The following is a 19144-nucleotide window of genomic DNA, read 5'->3' on the forward strand; positions in this document are numbered from 1 at the left end:
ATTAGATGATTCGGGGTGAGGGCTGACCAAGTCAGAAAGACCAACCTTGTGGTTGGAATTGGAATTTTGAGCCATGTGATATCAGCCCGACCTCCAAGGAGGGAAGGGGCACTGAAGCTTGAGTTCAACTGTGTGGTCAACCAACCATGACAACATAATGAAATGCCAGTGAAGACTTTGGACAACGAAGGTCAGGCGAGCTTCCCTGCTTGGCAGTACTCTGCGTAGTTACACATATGCCCGCAGGTGATGTGTTCCTGGGGAAGAAGAAAGCCTCACATTGGAGATGCTCCCAGACCTCAATCTATGTGCCTCTTCCTTAGGGTGCTTTTGATTTGTATCTTTTTGCTATAATAAAGTTATCATAATATAGCCCTTTCCAGAGTCCTGAGACTTGCTGTAGAGAATTATCAAGCCTAAAAAGTGTGGCAACTCCCAAATTTGTAGCCAGCTGGTCAGAAGAGTAGCCTAGGGACCCCCAAATTTATGGCTGAAGTGGAACAGTCTTGTGGAGTACTGTGTCTTTAACCTGTGAAGTTTGGCCTGATTCTGGGCAGTTGGTGTGTTAAGTCACTGTAGTGCTACAAATAGCAATGAGTTTTTATGTACACACATACCAACCCACCTCCAAAAGATGGAACAATGCCAATCTATACTTGAATTGAAAAATAATTACAGGAAGCAACATTGTATTTTTCGAAGAAAATATTTAACTGGTAGTTTTCTAGGCATTTTTCATCTAGTACAAAAGTGTGAAGTCAGGGGCACCTGGCTGACTCAGTCAGAAGAGCACGCGACTCTGAATCACAGGGTCGTGAGTTCAAGCCCCACATTGGGTGTAGAGATCACTTAAAATAAATAAATATTTTTAATGTGGTATATCTGAACAGTAAAATACTTTTTAAAAGTCAGAAGCGGTGAGAAAAAGTGGGTAATACAAGTTTTTCAAATTAACACATGGTTAGTAATGACCTACTGTCTGCTCATTTGAGAGGAAGTATGAGAAATTACCCGAAGCAGCTGATAATCTGGTTCAGGAGACAAGAAAGTGGGAAACTGATAAACAACCAGTAATTTAAATAGATCAAAACAGTAGTAAGAACTATCCCAAGACAAGGTACTTTTTGTTTTTAAAAACCTTAAGCAAACACAAATGCTTTTACAATTGCAAATCAGAAAGCTATGACTTCACATCAATGTTCAAGAGAATTCTTCCCTGAGGAGGGGGGTGTTTGAACAGGGTTATGACCGATTATCAGGCTTCAGATAAGTGAAGGGGGCATCCCAGCCTGGTGGAACAGGCAGGGGAGTGTGGAGGCATGTCTGAGGTATGACAAGCTAACTAGTTTGTCTGTACTAGAGGTTCTGTCAGGAGCAGCAGGAGGTTAAGGCAGAGCAAAGAGGACATTTAATGCCAAACTGAGTGAAGATAGATCCTCACTCAGTTTGGCATTAAATGTCCTCTTCACAAAGGTTTTCAGATGAGGCAATGGGTGCACACTGATAATGGTTAACATTGCAAAGATACACAGGAGGGACAGACGTTAAGCAAAAAAAGCTATAAAGTCGCAGGTATCCAGGTATATAAAGGGACTTAGGTTGGGGTTAGAGAAGGGCATTGGGAGAACAGATAGAGCAAACTAAGCTATTACTAATATAATAAATTTGCTCTTTCTTTCCTGTGCAACCTGGCTCTCTGGGAAGCAATTTCCATGATTTCTAGGTTCCTAGACTGGCATTCTGATCTCAGCTGTCCAGATGCCTCCTGTTCATCCTATCTGCCTGCACCCCTCTGTCTTAGCCAGCCTGTTGGACCCCTAGTCCTGCCTGTCTGCATGGACCCACTTTGAACTGATCCCCTGATGTCTGGGCTCAGCTTCCTAATCTGGAATTAAAATGGTTAAAGGACTGTTTTTAGTTTAAGCTAATCTTGTAGTCAAGACTATTCTGGTCTATGCCAGCTCCTGCTTTTGGTTTTTCCATATAAATTTCAGAGGCAACATGATATGAACTTGAGACTCAGTAAGCTTAGGGGTAACTATTTCAGAAAATAAACATACACAGACACACCGAAGTAACAGACAAGACAGGAAAAGTAGTTTAGCAATAGTTGGTGTCTTTGTATATTTGAGATTTTTAAAAAACAGTTTTTATTCAGGTGTATTTTACATACCATAAATTTCACCCATATTCTGTGCACAATTCAATGATTTTTAGTATATTTACCAAACTGTTCAACCGTCACCATAATCCAGTTTTAGGACATTTGCCTCACTCCAATAAGATTCTTTGTAACATTTGCATTCACTCCCAATTACCTCTCCCAGCACCAGGAAATCAGGAATGTATTTTGCCTCTGAAGACTTGCCATTTCTGGACATTTCCTATAAAAGGAACTACACAGATGGTATCTGGCATCTGGCTACTTTCACTTGGAATAATGTTTTTGAAGTTTTGATTTTTTTATACAATATCCATATTTAATGATTTTAATGTTTAAAAATTTTTTATTTTATTTTGAAAATCCCAAATCTAGTAGCATAATGATCTAACAAAAATTGCTTTTTGCTCAAACTTTAAAAATACCACTCCATTGCCTCTTAGAGAAAGGCAACGTGTAATGAGCGCACGGGAGTTTTGTACAGGAAGATCTTCAGTTTCTCCATCTCAAAACCACAGCTGTGAACCAGAAGGAACGAGGCCCAGCCCAGGGCATGGCACTTCCAGAAGATCAGTTTCCTTAGCTCTAAACTATGGTTGGGCTAAGTCACTGGTGGCTCTCCACCTGGCTCAGCCGCCATTCTCTTCGCCCACATGGTAACACCTCCCTCCGCTCACCGAATGGGGAGGCAAAGCACATTGCAGTTACAAAGAGCCCCTACCAGGTAGAAAATCACCAGACTAGGTGATTTCTCAGATTCCTTTCAGCTCTTGTTTTAGGAATCTCAAGTCTGAAAGGAATTTTCCCCACATCCATTAAGTTCCCAGGTTTCTCTACGGAGTGAAGCCTTAATGTATGCTGAGGCCCGAACTATACTAGTGGGTTTTCCTAGTTTCACCAAATTCAAAGAGTCACTCTAGTACACATTCCCTGATGTGCAAAATGGGTGGAAAATCTGCCAAAGGCTTTTCCACATGCATTACATTCCCAGGATTTCTAACTAGTAGGGTGAGTTCACTGATGTTTATAAAGGAAAGAGGTTTGGCTAAAGGCACTCCCACATTCACCATTTCCATAGTGTTTTTCTCAAGAATGATTCTCTGATTCTTTTGAAGAGATGAGCTCTGATAGACCTTCCCACATTTACTGCTTTCAGGGGGCTTCCCTTTTATATGTGTTCTTGGTGCTTAGTAAAGGAAGAAGTATTACAGATGGCTTTTACCACACTTGTAGTTGCTCTCCAGTATGAGTTATCTGATGTTTATTTACTTACTGGTTGATTGATTGATTGATTGATTGAACAATATGTGACTGAAAGCTGTGCCATATTCATTGCATGGATAAGGCTTCTGGCCAGTAGAAACTGTCTGACGTTGAATAATGGGTATCCTCTGACGAAAGCCTTTCCAAATCCATCACACATACTTGGTTTCTCACTAGGATGGATTCTCTGCTGTTTGATAGTGTGATTCAAAGCCCAGCTTCTCTCTTAACATTGATAGAGCGTCTCTTTAGCGTGTACTGTCTGATGTTAAATAAGATGTCTTCCAACCAAGTCGTCGCACATACATTATACTCATAGGAGCTCTCTCCAATGTGCGTAATGTGACTCATGTGTGTACTCCAGCTGAAAGCCTTCCTACGTTCACTGAATTCATACAGCCTTTTTTCCAGCATGACTTTTCTGATGTTTAATAAGGGATGCAGTATGAGCAAAGGCTCTCCCACATTCATTACATTTGTAGGGTTTCTCTCCAGTATGAAATCTATAATGTTGAGTGAGAGATGAACTCTGGCTGAAGGCTCTCCCACATTTATTACATTTGTAAGGTTTCTCTCCAGTATGAAATCTATAATGTACAATGAGAGATGAACTCTGGCTGAAGGTTCTCCCACATTCCCTGCATTCATAGGGCTTTTCTCCAGTATGAGTTCTCTGATGTTTAATAAGGGATGAAGTATGACCAAAGGCTCTTCCACATTCATTACATTTGTAAGGTTTCTCTCCAGTATGAAATCTATAATGTAGAACAAGAGATGAACTCTGGCTGAAGGCTCTCCCACACTCGCTGCATTCATAGGGCTTTTCTCCAGTATGAGTTCTCTGATGTTTAATAAGGGATGAAATATGACCAAAGGCTCTCCCACATTCACTGCATTCATAGGGCTTTTCTCCAGTGTGACATCTCTGATGGCGCCTAAGTTCTGACTGGAAATGGAAAGACTTCCCACATTCATTACATTTACAAGGCTTCTTCCCTGGATGGGTTCTCCGGGAGTTACTTCTTCCTGAAGTCTGTCTGAATTCTGTGTCCGATTTATAAGATCCTTCTCCTACGGGAACATTGTGTTGGTTAAAAAGGACTGATCTTAAGTCTAAACTTCTCCCAAAATCACTCCATTCACGATCTATCCTAAGGGTGGTAGTAGATTTGTGAGTGACTGACATTTCTTTCGGATGTCTCTCCAGTTTTTTTGGATGTATCTCTAACTGGTCATCACAACCACAATTTGCTTTCAGTTTGCAGAAGGAGAGTTCATCTCTGATGTGTTTTTCTACTGATGCTATGGGGAATAATTCCTCTTTGGAAATATCCTGATTTAGTCTTGATTCCTTGGCTTTAGGCCTTTTCTCCCAATCTGGGTGGGGGGAAAAAGAGATATGCTTGTATTAACTGTTCCATGGGCGAAGAGGAAGTAAAATCCTATAACGGATGTAGTAAGATCATGAAGCTTTAAAATAATATCTGAGGCAGACAGCCTCTCCTTTGCTGTCGCCTCTCCTTTGCTGTCCTGCCCACTGCTTCCTTGCAGTGTATATAATAAACTTCTATCTCCTTTGTCTGCCTCAGGTGAATTCTTTCACCTCAAAATAATGATAATAATAATAATATCATCTGAGATGTGTACAGTTTCTTTCAAGAATGGTATATGTCTGAGGTTTTGGAGTTACCAAGAATAACTGATTAGCAAGTGAATGGAGATTAGGAAAACCGAAAAAATAGTGTTTGGATTCCAGTACACAAGGTAAGTCCAAAGATCGTAAAGATGAGAAGAGGGTAGGAAGATGCCCTCACAAGGTCCCCTCAGCACTTCAGTTTATATTACTATATATAATTGTGACAGGAAGATTAATTCTCCCTCAAAGACATCCATGCCCTAATCCCAAGAACTTGTAAATATGTGCCTTACATGGCACAAGAAGAAAAAAAATGCCTTACATGGCTAAAGGGACTTTGCGGATGTGATTAAGGGCCCAAACCTTTAGATGGGGAGATTATCCTAGATTATTCAGACAGGACCAATGCAATCACCCGCATCCTTCAAATCAGAGAGCATTTCATGGCTGGGTCAGAGAGATGTGGTGTGAGAAGGACTCAGCCCACCATTTCTGTCTTTGATGGTGGAGAAAGGGCACCAAGAGCCAAGGAATGTAGCAGTCTCTAGAAACTGTTACCATTCCTCAGTTTATAGCCAGCAACAAAACAAGGATCTCGGTTTCACAACTGCAAGAAACTGGTTCTGCTAACAACTCAAATAACCAGAAAGCAGATTCTACCCTAGCCACTCCAGAAAGGAACACCTCTACTGACATCTTGTGTGAGACCCATGCCAGACTTCTGACCTATGAACTACTAACTAATAAGTCTAAACTAATAAGTTTAAAGTCTTTAAGTTTGTGGCAATTTGTTTCAGCAACAATAGAAAATGAATACAATAATAATAAAGTGTCCGAAAAGGTAAATGACTAGTGATGCCAGTGCTCCCAAAGGCTAGATTCTGAGTCAGTGGGTCTTGTGTGACCCCTGGGGATCTGGATGTTTCAACAAGTTCCCGGAGAGATTCTGAAGCACAGCCATATTCGTAGAGCACTGTAAGTGGACAGATATTTATCTTGAGACCAGATCCAGATGTCAGACCCTTGCTCCCAATCAGAAAAAGAACAAGAAAGGAGCACCTGGGTGGCTCAGTCGGTTAACCATCCAACTCTTGATTTTGGCTCAGGTCATGATCTCATGGTTCATGAGATTGAGCCCCACATTGGGCTCTGTGCTGTTGGTGGGGAGCCTGCTTGGGATTCTCTCTCTCCCTCTCTCTCTCTGTCCCTCCCCAACTTGCAGCTTAAGTGCTAGAGAAGAAAATGAACATCTCTTCTTCTGACACTAGAGATAATTACAAAAGCCTAATAGTATTCAAAATACTGTTGGGGTACCTGGTGGCTCAGTCGGTTAAGTGTCAAACTTCAGCTCAGGTCATGATCTCACAGCTCATGAGTTCAAGCCCTGTGTCGGGCTCTATGCTGATGGCTCAGAGCCTGGAGACTGCTTCAGATTCTGTGTCTCCCTCTCTCTCTGCCCCTCCCCCACTTGCACTCTGTCTCTCAAAAATAAATAAACATTAAAAAAATTTTTCAAAATACTGTAGTGGGTGGAGGGCTTCTGACAAGTAGCCTCACCTCTCAGAGGATGGTCCCCTAACCAAGGTTTCAGGGCAACTTCCTACCCAGGGCTGATCCTTACTACGTGTGATGCTGCTTAGGTCTCACTCACTCACCTGTTGAGATTTCTCCCTCTACCACACAGGGCTCTTCCCCTTCCTCCAACTGGCAGATCACATGTGGTTTAGATACTGGAAGCCCTGATGGTAGAGAAAGAAAAGGATCATGACTGGGTATGTTAAAGGCCAAGGCTTTAGCCCTAGGTCTTTCTGGGGGAGAAATAGGTGTGGAAAGCATACAAATAGGCATTGTAAAATATTAGGAGCAGAATCATGAAACTTCTTATTATGGTTTCATAGCGAGCAAGACTTTTCCTACGAATGAAGAATGAGGACTCCAGAGAAAATGTAAATGTCTGATTCCAGAACCCCAGGGCAAAACTCAGCCAACAGGCCTAGAAACCCCAAGCTTTTAAACAACAATGAAATAAAGATGGCAGGCCTGATGGGCAGGCTTTAGGCTTTGGAGGAGCTGAGCTCACCCAGAGAGGCCAAGTTCTTGAAGTTCTCCAGCATCACTTCCCTGTACAGGTCCTTCTGAGCAGGATCCAGCTGCCCCCATTCCCACTGGGTGAATTCCACAGCCACATCCTTGAATGTCATCAGATCCTGAAACACAGAAGACACTGCTGTATCCTTAGGGAGCACACTAACAGCCCCAGGAAGAAGAGAGGATGGGCGTCTGAGTAGAACCTTAGGATGTAGAAGGGATTCCACGAGTTCCTAGCTATCCCAATGCCCAGTTTGGGATTTTGTCATCTCAAAAATATTTTAAGCTGCTTCAGGAAACGTATCTTCCTTACTACTTGGAAGTAGTAACTGCCCGCTCTTGTCAATACTTTAGTCACACTGCTTAGAAATATAATCAGGGTCAGAAAGAGGATCTCTTTTGCATTGTTGGTGGGAATGCAAGCTGGTGCAGCCACTCTGGAAAACAGTATGAAGGCTCCTCAAAAAACTAAAAATACAACTACCCTACAACCCAGCAATTGCACTGCTAGGCATTTATCCAAGGGATACAGGTGTGCTGTTTCAAAGGGGCACATGCACCCCCATGTTTATAGCAGCACTATCAACAATAGCCAAAGTATGGAAAGAGCCCAAATGTCCATCGATGGATGAATGGATAAAGACGTGGTATATATATACAATGGAGTATCACTCGGCAATCAGAAAGAATGAAATCTTGCCATTTGCAATTACGTGGATGGAACTGGAAGGTATTATGCTAAGTGAAATTAGTCAGTCAGAGAAAGACAAATATCATATGACTTCACTCCTATGAGGACTTTAAGAGACAAAACAGATGAACATAAGGGAAGGGAAACGAAAATAATATAAAAACAGGGAGGGGGACAAAACAGAAGAGACTCATAAATATGGAGAACAAACAGAGGGTTACTGGAGGGGCTGTGGGAGGGGGGATGGGCTAAATGGGTAAGGGGCACTAAGGAATCTACTCCTGAAATCATTGTTGCACCATATGCTAACTAATTTGGATGTAAATTTAAAAAAAAATAAAAAATAAAACAAGTTAAAAAAAAAAAAAAAGGAAATATAATCAGGGTCTCAAGAGAATCAGCCCTACAGAGACATTCTGCTTAGGAAGGGAGACAAACGTAATCCATTTCCTTCGTTTTCTACAAGTTCTACCCTCAACTTAGTTGCACTTAATTAGAATCAACTAGAAATAACAGGCTATACGCTTTGCATTCTCAAACGCACTAGTATCAATAGTCTTCTATTTTTGAAACTTGTGACCTATGATTTTAATGACAACTTTCACTAAATCCAAATCAAATAATTTGGGATTTATAATAATTTACCCCCACCCCACCCCAGCACACAGTTCAGTGATAGTGTACCAAGTAGCCTTATAATGAATCGTTAAGTCTTTTATGAGTTTGATTACCATGAATCCTCTCCCCCAAAGCCTAATCACTTTTCTATTGCTATTCATTCAATTCCTGAATGTGCAAAATTGACAGACCCTGGATCCCAGGTCTCCACAAGGGACAACCACTCTGTGGATCCCAACCAGAAGTATCCTGTCACCCTCTATAACAGCAACGAGATAACCTCCCATTTGACTTACACTGTATGATAATTCACATACCATGAACTAAAATGCAGATAAATGTAGCATAAACTCCTATACTTTTCCCAAAATATGTTTAGAAATCCCATTTAGACATTGATTCCATAGAATAAGTCAAAGTAAAAATTTTACATTAACATAAGTCAGTCCAAAATAATCAGATATGGAAAACTCACTTCTAATAACCCCTTTTGATAGATTATTTTATTCAAAATATTCACTGGCTCTCCCTGTAGGATTGAATTTCCTGTTCACTGACCTAAGTGTAGTCAAATAATCTGCTTTTCACAAATAAAATGTGAAACATGTAATACAGGCAAAAAATAAACCTTTGAGGATAGAAGTCTTTGAAGTTTTGCTGTTCTTAATATAGCATAACTAGCCTAAACTGACTCATTAAAAAAAAAAAAAAAAAAAAACAACTAGTACTTAAAGCAGGGTTCTGCCATCACAAAAAGCCTAAAATATGTGACTGTGGCTTAGAGCCAGAAGTAAAGAAAGTTACTGATGCTATGGCAACCCATGTAATTTGGTGGTGAACTGTGTGCTAAAACAGTTGTCTGCAATAACTGGAAAGACGAACAATATAAGAATGAATTTGTGGTGCTGTGAGAAGAGGCTGGAACATCAGTAGTGTGAGGTGGTTGTTATTGGCAGAAGTTGACAAAATATCTCAAGAAAAAGAAATGAGCTCAAGAGTTGGCTAGTTTGCAAAATAAAAATGGAAGGCAAAAGAAAGGATCCAGAAATTGTAAACTTACAGAGTTGGAGATTTAACCAATTCTGGTTCCCAGTTGGTCAAAGACAATATAGATAAGGCTTTTACGTGACAAAGGATGGTTAACAACCTAACAGAAGGACCAAAGAGTGTGGTCGTCAAACCTTTTGTTTAAACCTCTGAATAATTTCAGATGGCTCCCAGTAAATCCTTTCAGGGCAGCTGAAGTGCTTAGTGACTAAAGGAATGGCTTTCTCAAGAAAACCCCCAAGAGTTCCACAAAAAAGAACTGTGGGTAAAATTGCTGACACATGGGAGTGACAGAAAACAAATACATAAAAAGCTGATGACCTTTTCAAGAGTTACACCGAATGTTCATGACTTGAAAAAATCCTTGGGCCATCAACTTACTCAAGTAGGATGAAAAAGTTGCTTAGCCCTCAAGTGAGTTTATTCTCCAATATCATTTCATAGGTGACCAAGGAGGGTACTGCAGAAGGAACTTGGGGGCAGAGCCAAGAGCTAAGGAGAGCACTGGCCTGAGGAGCTCCATCCAGGTAGCAGAAGCAGGGCATAACTGGAAGACTTCCCGGTCCCAAGGTCAGCGTTTCTCACCAAGTCTGCCCAGAGGAATTTCATAGCTGCTGCAGACCTGAGATTGCTGGGCTCCTCTCATGCTTCCCCTTCCCGGACTCTTAATTGTGGTTATCTTGTGATTATCCTGTCTGCATTATTCCACTGTATTGGATATATGGATTCAGGCAATTTGTCCTTTTACATCATAGGTTCAGAGGTCTCCAGATCCGGAGGAAAAACATCCAGACCTGATGTTGAGGCCATCACACCATCCAAGACTTTGATCTTAATGCTCTTAGTAGGTAACTAAATAGAGGTTTTGGGTTACCTCTCTTGGGGAGAGATTGTGTGTGGAGGGAGGGAAGTGAATATTTGTAAGAAAACAGACAGTGGCAGACTAATTATTTGTTCAAAGTATTCACTGCCCCTCCCCTGACGCCCCACACTATGGAAGGCCTATTTATACTTCCCACCTCACTGACATTAGGCTTGGCCACATGACTTGCTTCGGCCAATGAGTTGTGGGCAGAAGCCAGAAGAACCATCTCCTGGTTCTGACACTGTACTTTTCCCTGCCACATAACAACATCCCAGAGCAGACTTGATCTTTCAGCATGAATCCCAGAGCAAAGAGGGTGTGGAGGAGTCAGAGCTGGCCCACTAGTGATTCGTAACACAAAGAAGAAATACACCTTTGTTACTATGAGCCATTGAGATCTACAGGCCATCGTTCCTACAACATTTCTAGATTAAGCTCTCTGATATACCTCTGAATAGTGTACATTAAGGCCAAAGAGGTTGAAACTCGATTTATTATCCTACTAGTTATCTGTGAGAATCCTCTATTGGTGGGGGTTTCCCCCACTGGCTAGAAAATTAAATACAAATGTCTATCATTAAGCTACAATACACGAAACTACCATCTTGGCTGCTAGGAAATGAGGCAGCCTGGCATCCACAGCCTTCCACTTGATTTTCTCCACATCCAGCCTACTATAGCCAAACCTGAATCCAATTCTGGAGTCGGTCACCATTACCCCGTTTACCCCCTCACAACCGAAGCTGACTAGGAATTACCATTTACCAGAAGACTCCAGCAATGATATGAGGTAACTGCGTTATTGAGTGGTTAAGATCTTAGAGCCAGACAACCTGGATCTGAAACCAGGATGCCTTCCTTATGTGCTAGATAACCACGAACAAGTGACTTTATCTCTCTTGCTTTTCTCAGTTACCTCTCTGTGCCTCAGTTGCCATTCTTCAAAATAAGAATGTTTGAAAGATGAAATGAGTTAGTGTAAGTAAATTGTGTAGAACGGCTCCTGATACATATTTGGTTCTCAGTACATAATGGCTATTACTATTTTCACCATTATCATTAACATGATTTAAAAAAAAATTTTTTTTTAATGTTTATTTATTTTTGAGAGAGAGAGACAAAGCGTGAGCAGGGGAGGAGCAGAGAGGAAGACGCAGAATCCGAAACAGGCTCCAGCCTCTGAGCTGTCAGCAAAGAGCACGACGTGGGGCTCGAACTCACAAACCATGAGACCATGACCTGAGCTGAAGTTGGACACTTGACCGAATGAGACACCCAGGCGCCCCACCATTATCATTAACATGATTACCACCCTCATTTCACAACTGCAAACCCAATGCATAGAGAAGTTAGGTGAGTGTTCCAGCCAGGAGGTAAGTTAAGTCTATCTTCTCACTAATCCAGGAAGATAACATCTGAACAGGCACACAGCCTCAAACGGCCTCCCCACCTGTCCATACCCTCAGAATGTCCTTGCCCCCTTTTCTCCATGAGTCTTCCCGAACCTCGCCAGGCTCATTGTTCTTTTACTACACCCTGATGGAAAGGCCTATCTGTGCCACTTCCATCTGTCATCAAACCATGCACAACCTTACTGTGACTGGGGCTGCGTCCTGGGTACCAGAGTCTCCCCCCCCCCCCTTCTGTGGTAGTGACACTCCTTCAAGTTCAGGGCTCCCTCACATTACTTGGTACTCACTGCAGTGCTCATGACAGAAATAAACCAAAGGATCTGTGTGAGTACATACTGAGCGGAGAGGAGGGGGCCCTAGAAAGGGACAGGGAGGCCAGCATCCACCTTGATGGGTTCAGCCTCCAGCAGAGCAGGAATTGGGGTCAGTTCCCTTGAGCGAACAAAGAGGCTCCAGAGAAAAGGAGGCGAATACATTATAGTTCAATCATTTGAGGAATAATGAAGAGAACCCCAACTCACCTGGGGCCTGGCTTTCAGGAATAAACTGGCTGTTCCCTTTTCTCCTGGGTATCTCTCTGGAGAAAGAGCAGGGTCCTGAGAAGGGAGAACTAAGAAGGTAAAAGGAGCCATAAGGAAGGCTAACCCTTATGGCCTTTGCAGCTCCCAGATTCCCCAAGCTGGAAACCCCTGAAGAGTCAGTATGTCACCTCAGTGGTTCTGGGGACAGAGCTGGGTCAAAGGGAGCTGACGGGCAGCCTCTAGCTATCCTACAGGAGACAGAATTGCACAAACCCTCCCCCACCTCTCCTGTCTAAAGGCCACAGCAGGCTTCAGGTAACTGAAGTATCACCAAATTCCAGCCACTCCACTGGAGAGTTACTTACTGGGCATCTCCTCTACTAGGCCTTTTAAAAATATAAACATGGAGAAGACTTTCAAGGAACTTTAAATATAGCCTATGGTATGAGATTAAGAACACAAAACAAGGCCCAGGGCAAGGCCAAGAAATATATACACTTTAAGGGAAAGAAGTTACACCTTTCCCCTCATCCTTGGGAACACAGCTCAAAGGTCAGTTCTCCCTGAGAAGTTCCCAAGCATAGGTCTCTGCAAGCATACTTTTTAAGTCCCACTATAATAGGGTTTTTATATCATACTATTTTCAAAGCCTGAAAACAAACAAAACACTAGCCGCAACCATGCCAAAGAAGTTATCATAGCTAGCAACAACAAAAGCATGGAAATGGCAGGCAGCATAGCATAGCATAGGTCGGCACATCTCAAACGTTAATGTGTGTATGGATTCTGGGGGATCTTGTTAAACAGACTCTGATTCAGTGTATGTGGGGGAGGGCCTGAGAGTCCTCATTTCTAAAGAGTTTGAGATGATTCCTGTGCTATAGTCTACAGAATACAAGGCATAAAGGAATACAGAGGGGGTGGCAGTCCCAGAGATTCGGCCCAGTTCTGCCACTGGCCAGTCTTGTGACCTTGAGCATGTGCGCTGAAGAACGAAAAGTTAAAATGCCCACTTGGTGAAGGACAGGAGATTCTCAACATAGAAAGAAATGGCTTAAAAACTCATGGGTCACCTGGATTGCCTTGTCCCCAACACTAGTGAAGAGGTGACTACAGGAAGTACCCCCCATGTATACTGCTAATCTTCCACACAGTTGAGCTAGAAAGGCTGGAGGAATCTTATTACTTAACGAAGCAATAAAGGAAATGGTGGCAAGGCTCTAAATGGCCCCACTGCCCTCTGATCCCTGGCCAAGGCCACTCCTTCACAGGTTTGTTTATTATTTACCCTCTCCCTCCCACACAGGAGAGCCCTCCCCGCTCTCCTCTGGCTTTTGGGAAGTCTTCCGCGGCCATCCCCTCCACCTCTACCATGGTGTCTGGATACGGAGACTTCACGCTCCTGGGCTTGGATAATTAGGAAATGCCACCGGGAAGGCGGTTACAGGCTCTGCCCCTTCCTTGGATTCCTCGGCCTCTTCCTAGGGTCGTCCTCCTCCTTGGCCCGCGACTAACTCCCCAGAAGGGCTTCTGGCCCTCTCCGCCCTCGAGAGCCAAACCTGATGCTGTGGAGTCCATAGCTGGGGCTAAGCGGCGACGTCCTTTCACTAGGTCCAAATGTCTGTCCTGCAGCCGCAGCCCTGCGGTCCTCCCTTACGGCTCAGAGAGCAGGGAGCAAGCTAGGTGACATCGGGCATTCCCACTCCGCGCAGTGACGCCCAGGCGACCTGCAAGGCCCAGAACAGGGCAGTCAAACCCAGACTCCTGTCCGAGCGCGTAGCGCTGCCGCCCGGGGTGGTGCGGTTCCCCTGCTTTCAGGCGCGCTCTCAGACCCCTCACGAGCCGGGCCTGGGCCCCCTGGCTTCACTCCGTCGCCTTGCTCCTCGGGGCCGGACTCTGGACCCCAGTTTCACCGCAGACCCACACCCATGATGACGACCACACCACCAAGAGATACGGCCGTAGCCACACCTGCTACCTCGGTACCCAGTGCGCCTCCGCGACCCGGAGCTAGCAGGGATTCAAAAGAGAGCCTCACGGGGACACTGCAACTCGATCTCCTAGCTCCAGGCCCCACAGCCCCTCGCGGAGGGACACTCCCAACAATGTCACGGACCGGCGCGCAGCGCTCGCAACAGGCCGGCGGCCCCGAAGTCTCCGAACCCACAAAGAACAAACCCCACCCCTTCCCCGGCCCCTCCTCCCAAGATAAGTCCCGAGCCTGCGCAGACGGGCCACCGCGCACGGAGCAATCAATCCTGCGTGCGGGGCGGGGCGAGCGGCGCCTGCGCCCTGGAGGCCGGAGAGAACTGAGCGGGGTGAGGTTGCCGGCGTCTCAGGGAAGCTTCTCTGTGCGTCACTGACGTGAGTGGAGGAGTCCCCCAGCCGGCTCCCAGCGCCGGCTGGGACCTGGGAGCAACTCCCACCTTAGACGCGATAGCCGGGTTTGGGGCTCTCCAACCAGAAGCCACCACTCTTTTTTGTTAAAAAGAGAAACGTGGGTCCTACCCTGAATCTACCGAGTAAGGATTTCCAGGAGGCTCTCTGGGCGTATTTCTTACAGGGCGCCCAGGAGATACCCATGTCTCATTAACTACTAACTGCTGTTTTATAGGCCATCCGGTGTTTCTCCGCCTTTCCCTCACGGCCCCAAGTTTTGAATTCAGTGAAGGGTCAGTGAAGAAAGGACTAAGGACTCCTTCCTGCTCCACAAAGAGTATCATTTAGGACCTGAAAGAAATATTTGCGCATCACCCCCCAACATTCCCTTTTCCTGCTCCTTTGTAGTCAGTCAAACGTTTCTCCCATTCCAGCCCATTGTGACGGCTCTCTGTTCTTTTCCGTATAGTTTTGCCTTTTCCAGAGTGTCATATAAACAGGATTATATAGTATGTAACCTTTTGAGAGTGGCTTCTGTCACTATCACACTCTATCACTTCTGTCACAGCATTAAGCCCTTAAGATCCATCTGTGTTGTCATAGGGACCAATAATTCATTCCCTTGTACTTTTGAGTCTAGCTATCCTATATGGAAAGCTGCCTTAAGGAGCTACACAGCACATCCATTTACATCCTATTTACCAGGACACTTGACCACACCTAGCTGCAGAGAAATGTATTCTTTAAACATGTGCCTGGCTAGAATTCTATTACCATGGAAGATGCAGAGAAAAAAATAATGGGTAACATCAGATTTTAGGAACAGTAGTGATAAACTGCAGTTTACCAGAGGAAGAGCAGAGAGCAAGAGCATCTGTAAATCAAATCAGCCTGAAGGAGGTGGCTTACCCTATTTTAAGAACTAATTACAAAAAAAAAAAACAAACAAAAAACCGTGAAAGGTGCTTTTGTAAGGCAGAACTGAAGCACAGAATCTTTTAGAGGTTTTATTTTTAAATTTTTATGCTTTTATATGTATTTTTGAGACAGAGACAGAGTGTGAGTGGGGTAGGGGCAGAGAGAGAGGGAAACAATCTGAAGTAGCCTCCAGGCTCTGAGCTGTCAGTGCAGAGTCCAACGCGGGGCTTAAACTCATGGACTGTGAGATCATGACCTGAGCCGAAGTCGGATGCCCAACCGACTGAGCCATCCAGGCGCCACAAGATTTTATTTTTTTTAATTGTTTATTTTTGAGAGAGGGAGAGTGCGAGTGGGGGAGGGGCAAAGAGAGGGAGACAGAGATCGCAGAGCCCAATGTGGGGCTCTAACTCACTAACCATGAGACCATGACCTGAGCTGAAACCAAGAGTTGGACGCTTAACCAACTGAGCCGCCCAGGCGCTCCTAAGATTTTATTTTTAAGTAATCTCTACACCCAGCGTGGGGCTAGAGCTCACAACCCTGAGATAGAGTCACATACTCTACCAACTGAGCCAGCCAGGTGCCCCAAAGCACAGACTTTTCTACAGGTCCTCCGAGCGGTCAGACATCCATCATCACACAACCTCCAACTCTCCTGGGTTGGCAGCCCATGGTAAAAACAGCAACATGTTCACAATTAGGGCTTGGGTCATTGACAGTGGACTAAAGATGCCCCAATGGTGGCCATTTTGAGAAAAGGTATTACAAAAACAAAAACATAGAAGTAAAAACTACTCCAATCTGGTATCAGACCTGGGTATTAGAAGCAACAGTGTTTTTTTCAGGTATAGTGTGAAATTGTGCCTGAATATTTCTTTTCCGCCCCATCACCCAGCTTCTGATGATACACATGCACTGCAAAAAAGAAAGTTGATAGTAGAAAATAAACAATATTATTACTAAGTAGTCAAACCTCTTTGCTAGGGGACCAACCGTCCTTTCCCCCATTGACTGAGTGATAAAACTGAAAATACCACTAAGGACCTGTGCTATTCCTCTAAGGTAGCACCTCTAAAAAGCCCCCATGATGTGAAGGGATGATGGTTTCTTCTGTGAGAGGTAGGTAGGCAGGCAGATATGGAGGTAGATAGATGGATTAATAGATAGATATTGTAAGATGTAGATCTGGACACAGAGTACTACGTAGCAGCAGCTAAGGAGAGATGCTTAGAGAAATAAAGCCAAAAGGTGTTCAAGAAGAGAGGTCTTGGAACTGCAAGAAGTGACCTAGGAGGAGCAAAGATTGCTGGTAGAAGCAACTTCAGGAGGCAATACAAACAAGCAGAACCGTGAGGGAAAGCAAAAACGTTGGTTGAAATAGGGACACTTCTACATTCCGCCCCCACCCCTGCTTCTCACAGAGAAACGCCCATAAAAGAGGGAAGGCCAAAATCCTTTTTGGCAAGTTTTCTCTTAAGTCTGTTTATTTATTTTGAAAGAGAGAGAGAGGGGGAATGCGCACGAGCAGGAGAGGGGCAGAGAGAGAGGAAGAAAGGGAATTCCAAGCAGCCTCCATGCTGTCAGCATGGGCTCTGTGAGCCCTGTGAAGCCCAGGGTGAACCCTGACACAGAGTTCAGTCCCACAAACTATGAGATCGCGACCTGAGCCAAAATCAAGAGTTGGACACTTACCGAGTGAGCCACCCAGGCACCACAACAAGTTTGTTTTTCATGGTCACGGATTCTTTCATAGACCTCCCTTTGAGAGTGGGCTGTATGGTGCCTCCTCTTGACTCTGGACAAGCTTATAATGGCTGCAACCAATAGTGTGCAATAGAAATGACACTACTGATTTTCAAAGCTAGGTCATAAAAGGCCATGCAGCTTGTATTTTGCTCACTGGAACACTCTCTTGGAGCCCTGAGCTGCCATATACCCTGCCTGATTACCCTGAAACCACCTACTGTGAGGTAGAACAAAGAGAGGCTGCCAGTAGAAATTCTGGCCCACAGCCCCACGTGAGCCCAGCCACAGGTTCCAGTTCAGGTAGCAGACTCAAGTGGAGAAGCCGTTTGAGTCCTCCCTTCTGAGGGTCCAGAAATTATGAAGCAGTGAAGCAGAAGCAAGCCATTGCCACAGTGCCTTGTCCAAATTCCTCACCCACACAATCTATTCGCGTGATACAGATGTTTTAAGTGACTAAGTTTGGAGTAGTGTGTTACACAGCAGCAGATAGCCATAACGTCCTGAAGTTTGTCGGAGCTCAGAGTTGGTGGGCCTAGTGGACATCTGTCTTAACCTAGACAAGATAGGTGTTGTTTCTTGGTTGCTCAGCATCTATATGCCCTTTCTTTTTTAAGAAATTCAGCTGAAATTCTCTTTAAACTTTCCAGCAACATGGCAGATTGGACACCCCGAACAACTCTCCTAACTGAAAACACTAAAAATGCTGAAAAGCTATAAAACATCTTTATAAACACACTGGTCACCAGGTCTGAAAGTGAGGAATTTGCAGACTTAAAAAAAAAAAAAAAAAAAAAAAATGGAGAGCTACAACTCTGAGAAGGGAGCAGCAAACCTGACTTTTTCACTGCTAAACCCCAGAGAACTTAAGCTTCCACTTTGACAGTTAACCGGGGTCAGCAAAGAGAGATAAAGCCTAGGGCCTGCCCAAGGGTGGGGAGTTCTAGAAGGAAACTCATCTAGAACCCCCAAATTTCCACTCTGCATAAGGCTAAATTAAAACAAACACCACACAGAAAGGAAGAGCAAGAAAATATGTCTTAGACATCATGACTTTAATCAAGGACCTTTAATCAAGGTCCAAAACCTTACTACAGTACAAAATCATCCCCAATCTGGCCCCAAATTACGGTTATCAGCCCCTAAACACCCACTCGCCAGTCATCTTGCTACTAATTCTTCGCATTTTTATCCTCTAGTCTGTACCTTTACAGGTGTTATTCTCTCTGCATAGATTGCACTTTTTTCTTCTTAATAAATTATTCTTTTTCAAGTGTACCAGTTACAGGAAGCCTTTTCTAACTTTCTCAGCCATAGTTAGTTGCTTCCTCCATGTGCTCCCATAGTGTCTTAGACGTGACATATAGAACATACTGCATTGTGTTGTTATACTTTTACATTCTGGGTTTTCCTTTGGAGCATGAGTTCGTTTGGGGCGGTAACTGTGTCTTATTTATATCAGTAACGATGCCTTGCCTAAGCTGGCATTTTAGGCTTTTTGAGTGAAAGTACAGACTTGTTCCCAAAGTAGGATTTTATCATATTCTTGTAATCTCCAGTCTTCTCTGGAGCTCTCGCTCAATGGTTCTTAGCTTTAGCTGCACAGTAGAGTCACCTGAAGTTATTAGTAAACTCTCGCTCCTGAATGGATTCCGATATCAATATGTCCAAAGCTTTTCAGGTAATTCCGACATGCAGCCAAGGCTGAGAATCCCTACGACGTCTCCACCCAGGGCCCTCTAGCAGTACCAAGGCAGGCAGGCTGGTGTGCGCTCAAACTGTCGGTAGTCTTGCCCGGG

General features: G+C 44.1%; 1 protein-coding gene across 11 annotated transcripts; it reads right to left on the reverse strand.

The window, feature by feature from the left end:
- Positions 1-2096: 2096 nt before the first annotated feature.
- LOC122216358 (zinc finger protein 514-like) lies at positions 2097-17414 on the reverse strand. 11 transcript variants are annotated; one of them, XM_042933090.1, is made up of 6 exons: positions 17295-17414; positions 13862-14029; positions 12303-12391; positions 7141-7267; positions 6716-6799; positions 2097-4801 (listed from the first exon to the last, which is right to left on the reverse strand). In XM_042933090.1, the coding sequence occupies exons 2-6, from the start codon at positions 13878-13880 to the stop codon at positions 3816-3818; spliced, it is 1305 nt and encodes a 434-aa protein (XP_042789024.1). In that variant the 5' UTR covers positions 13881-14029; positions 17295-17414; the 3' UTR covers positions 2097-3815. The 11 variants fall into 11 exon arrangements, with proteins under 11 accessions (XP_042789024.1, XP_042789027.1, XP_042789026.1 ...); XM_042933093.1 differs by lacking the exon at positions 17295-17414 and adding an exon at positions 14904-14921; XM_042933092.1 differs by lacking the exon at positions 17295-17414 and adding an exon at positions 14548-14565.
- Positions 17415-19144: the final 1730 nt, after the last annotated feature.

Source organism: Panthera leo, chromosome A3, assembly GCF_018350215.1.
Source record: "Panthera leo isolate Ple1 chromosome A3, P.leo_Ple1_pat1.1, whole genome shotgun sequence".
NCBI lineage: Eukaryota > Metazoa > Chordata > Mammalia > Carnivora > Felidae > Panthera > Panthera leo.

Coding starts and splice junctions, on each gene's coding strand:
- LOC122216358 (XM_042933090.1), bottom strand. Junction 6,800..7,140: donor CAAGAACTTGGCCTCTCTGG/GTGAGCTCAGCT, acceptor CTCTACCATCAG/GGCTTCCAGTATCTAAACCA. Junction 4,802..6,715: donor AGAGGGAGAAATCTCAACAG/GTGAGTGAGTGA, acceptor CCCCCCACCCAG/ATTGGGAGAAAAGGCCTAAA.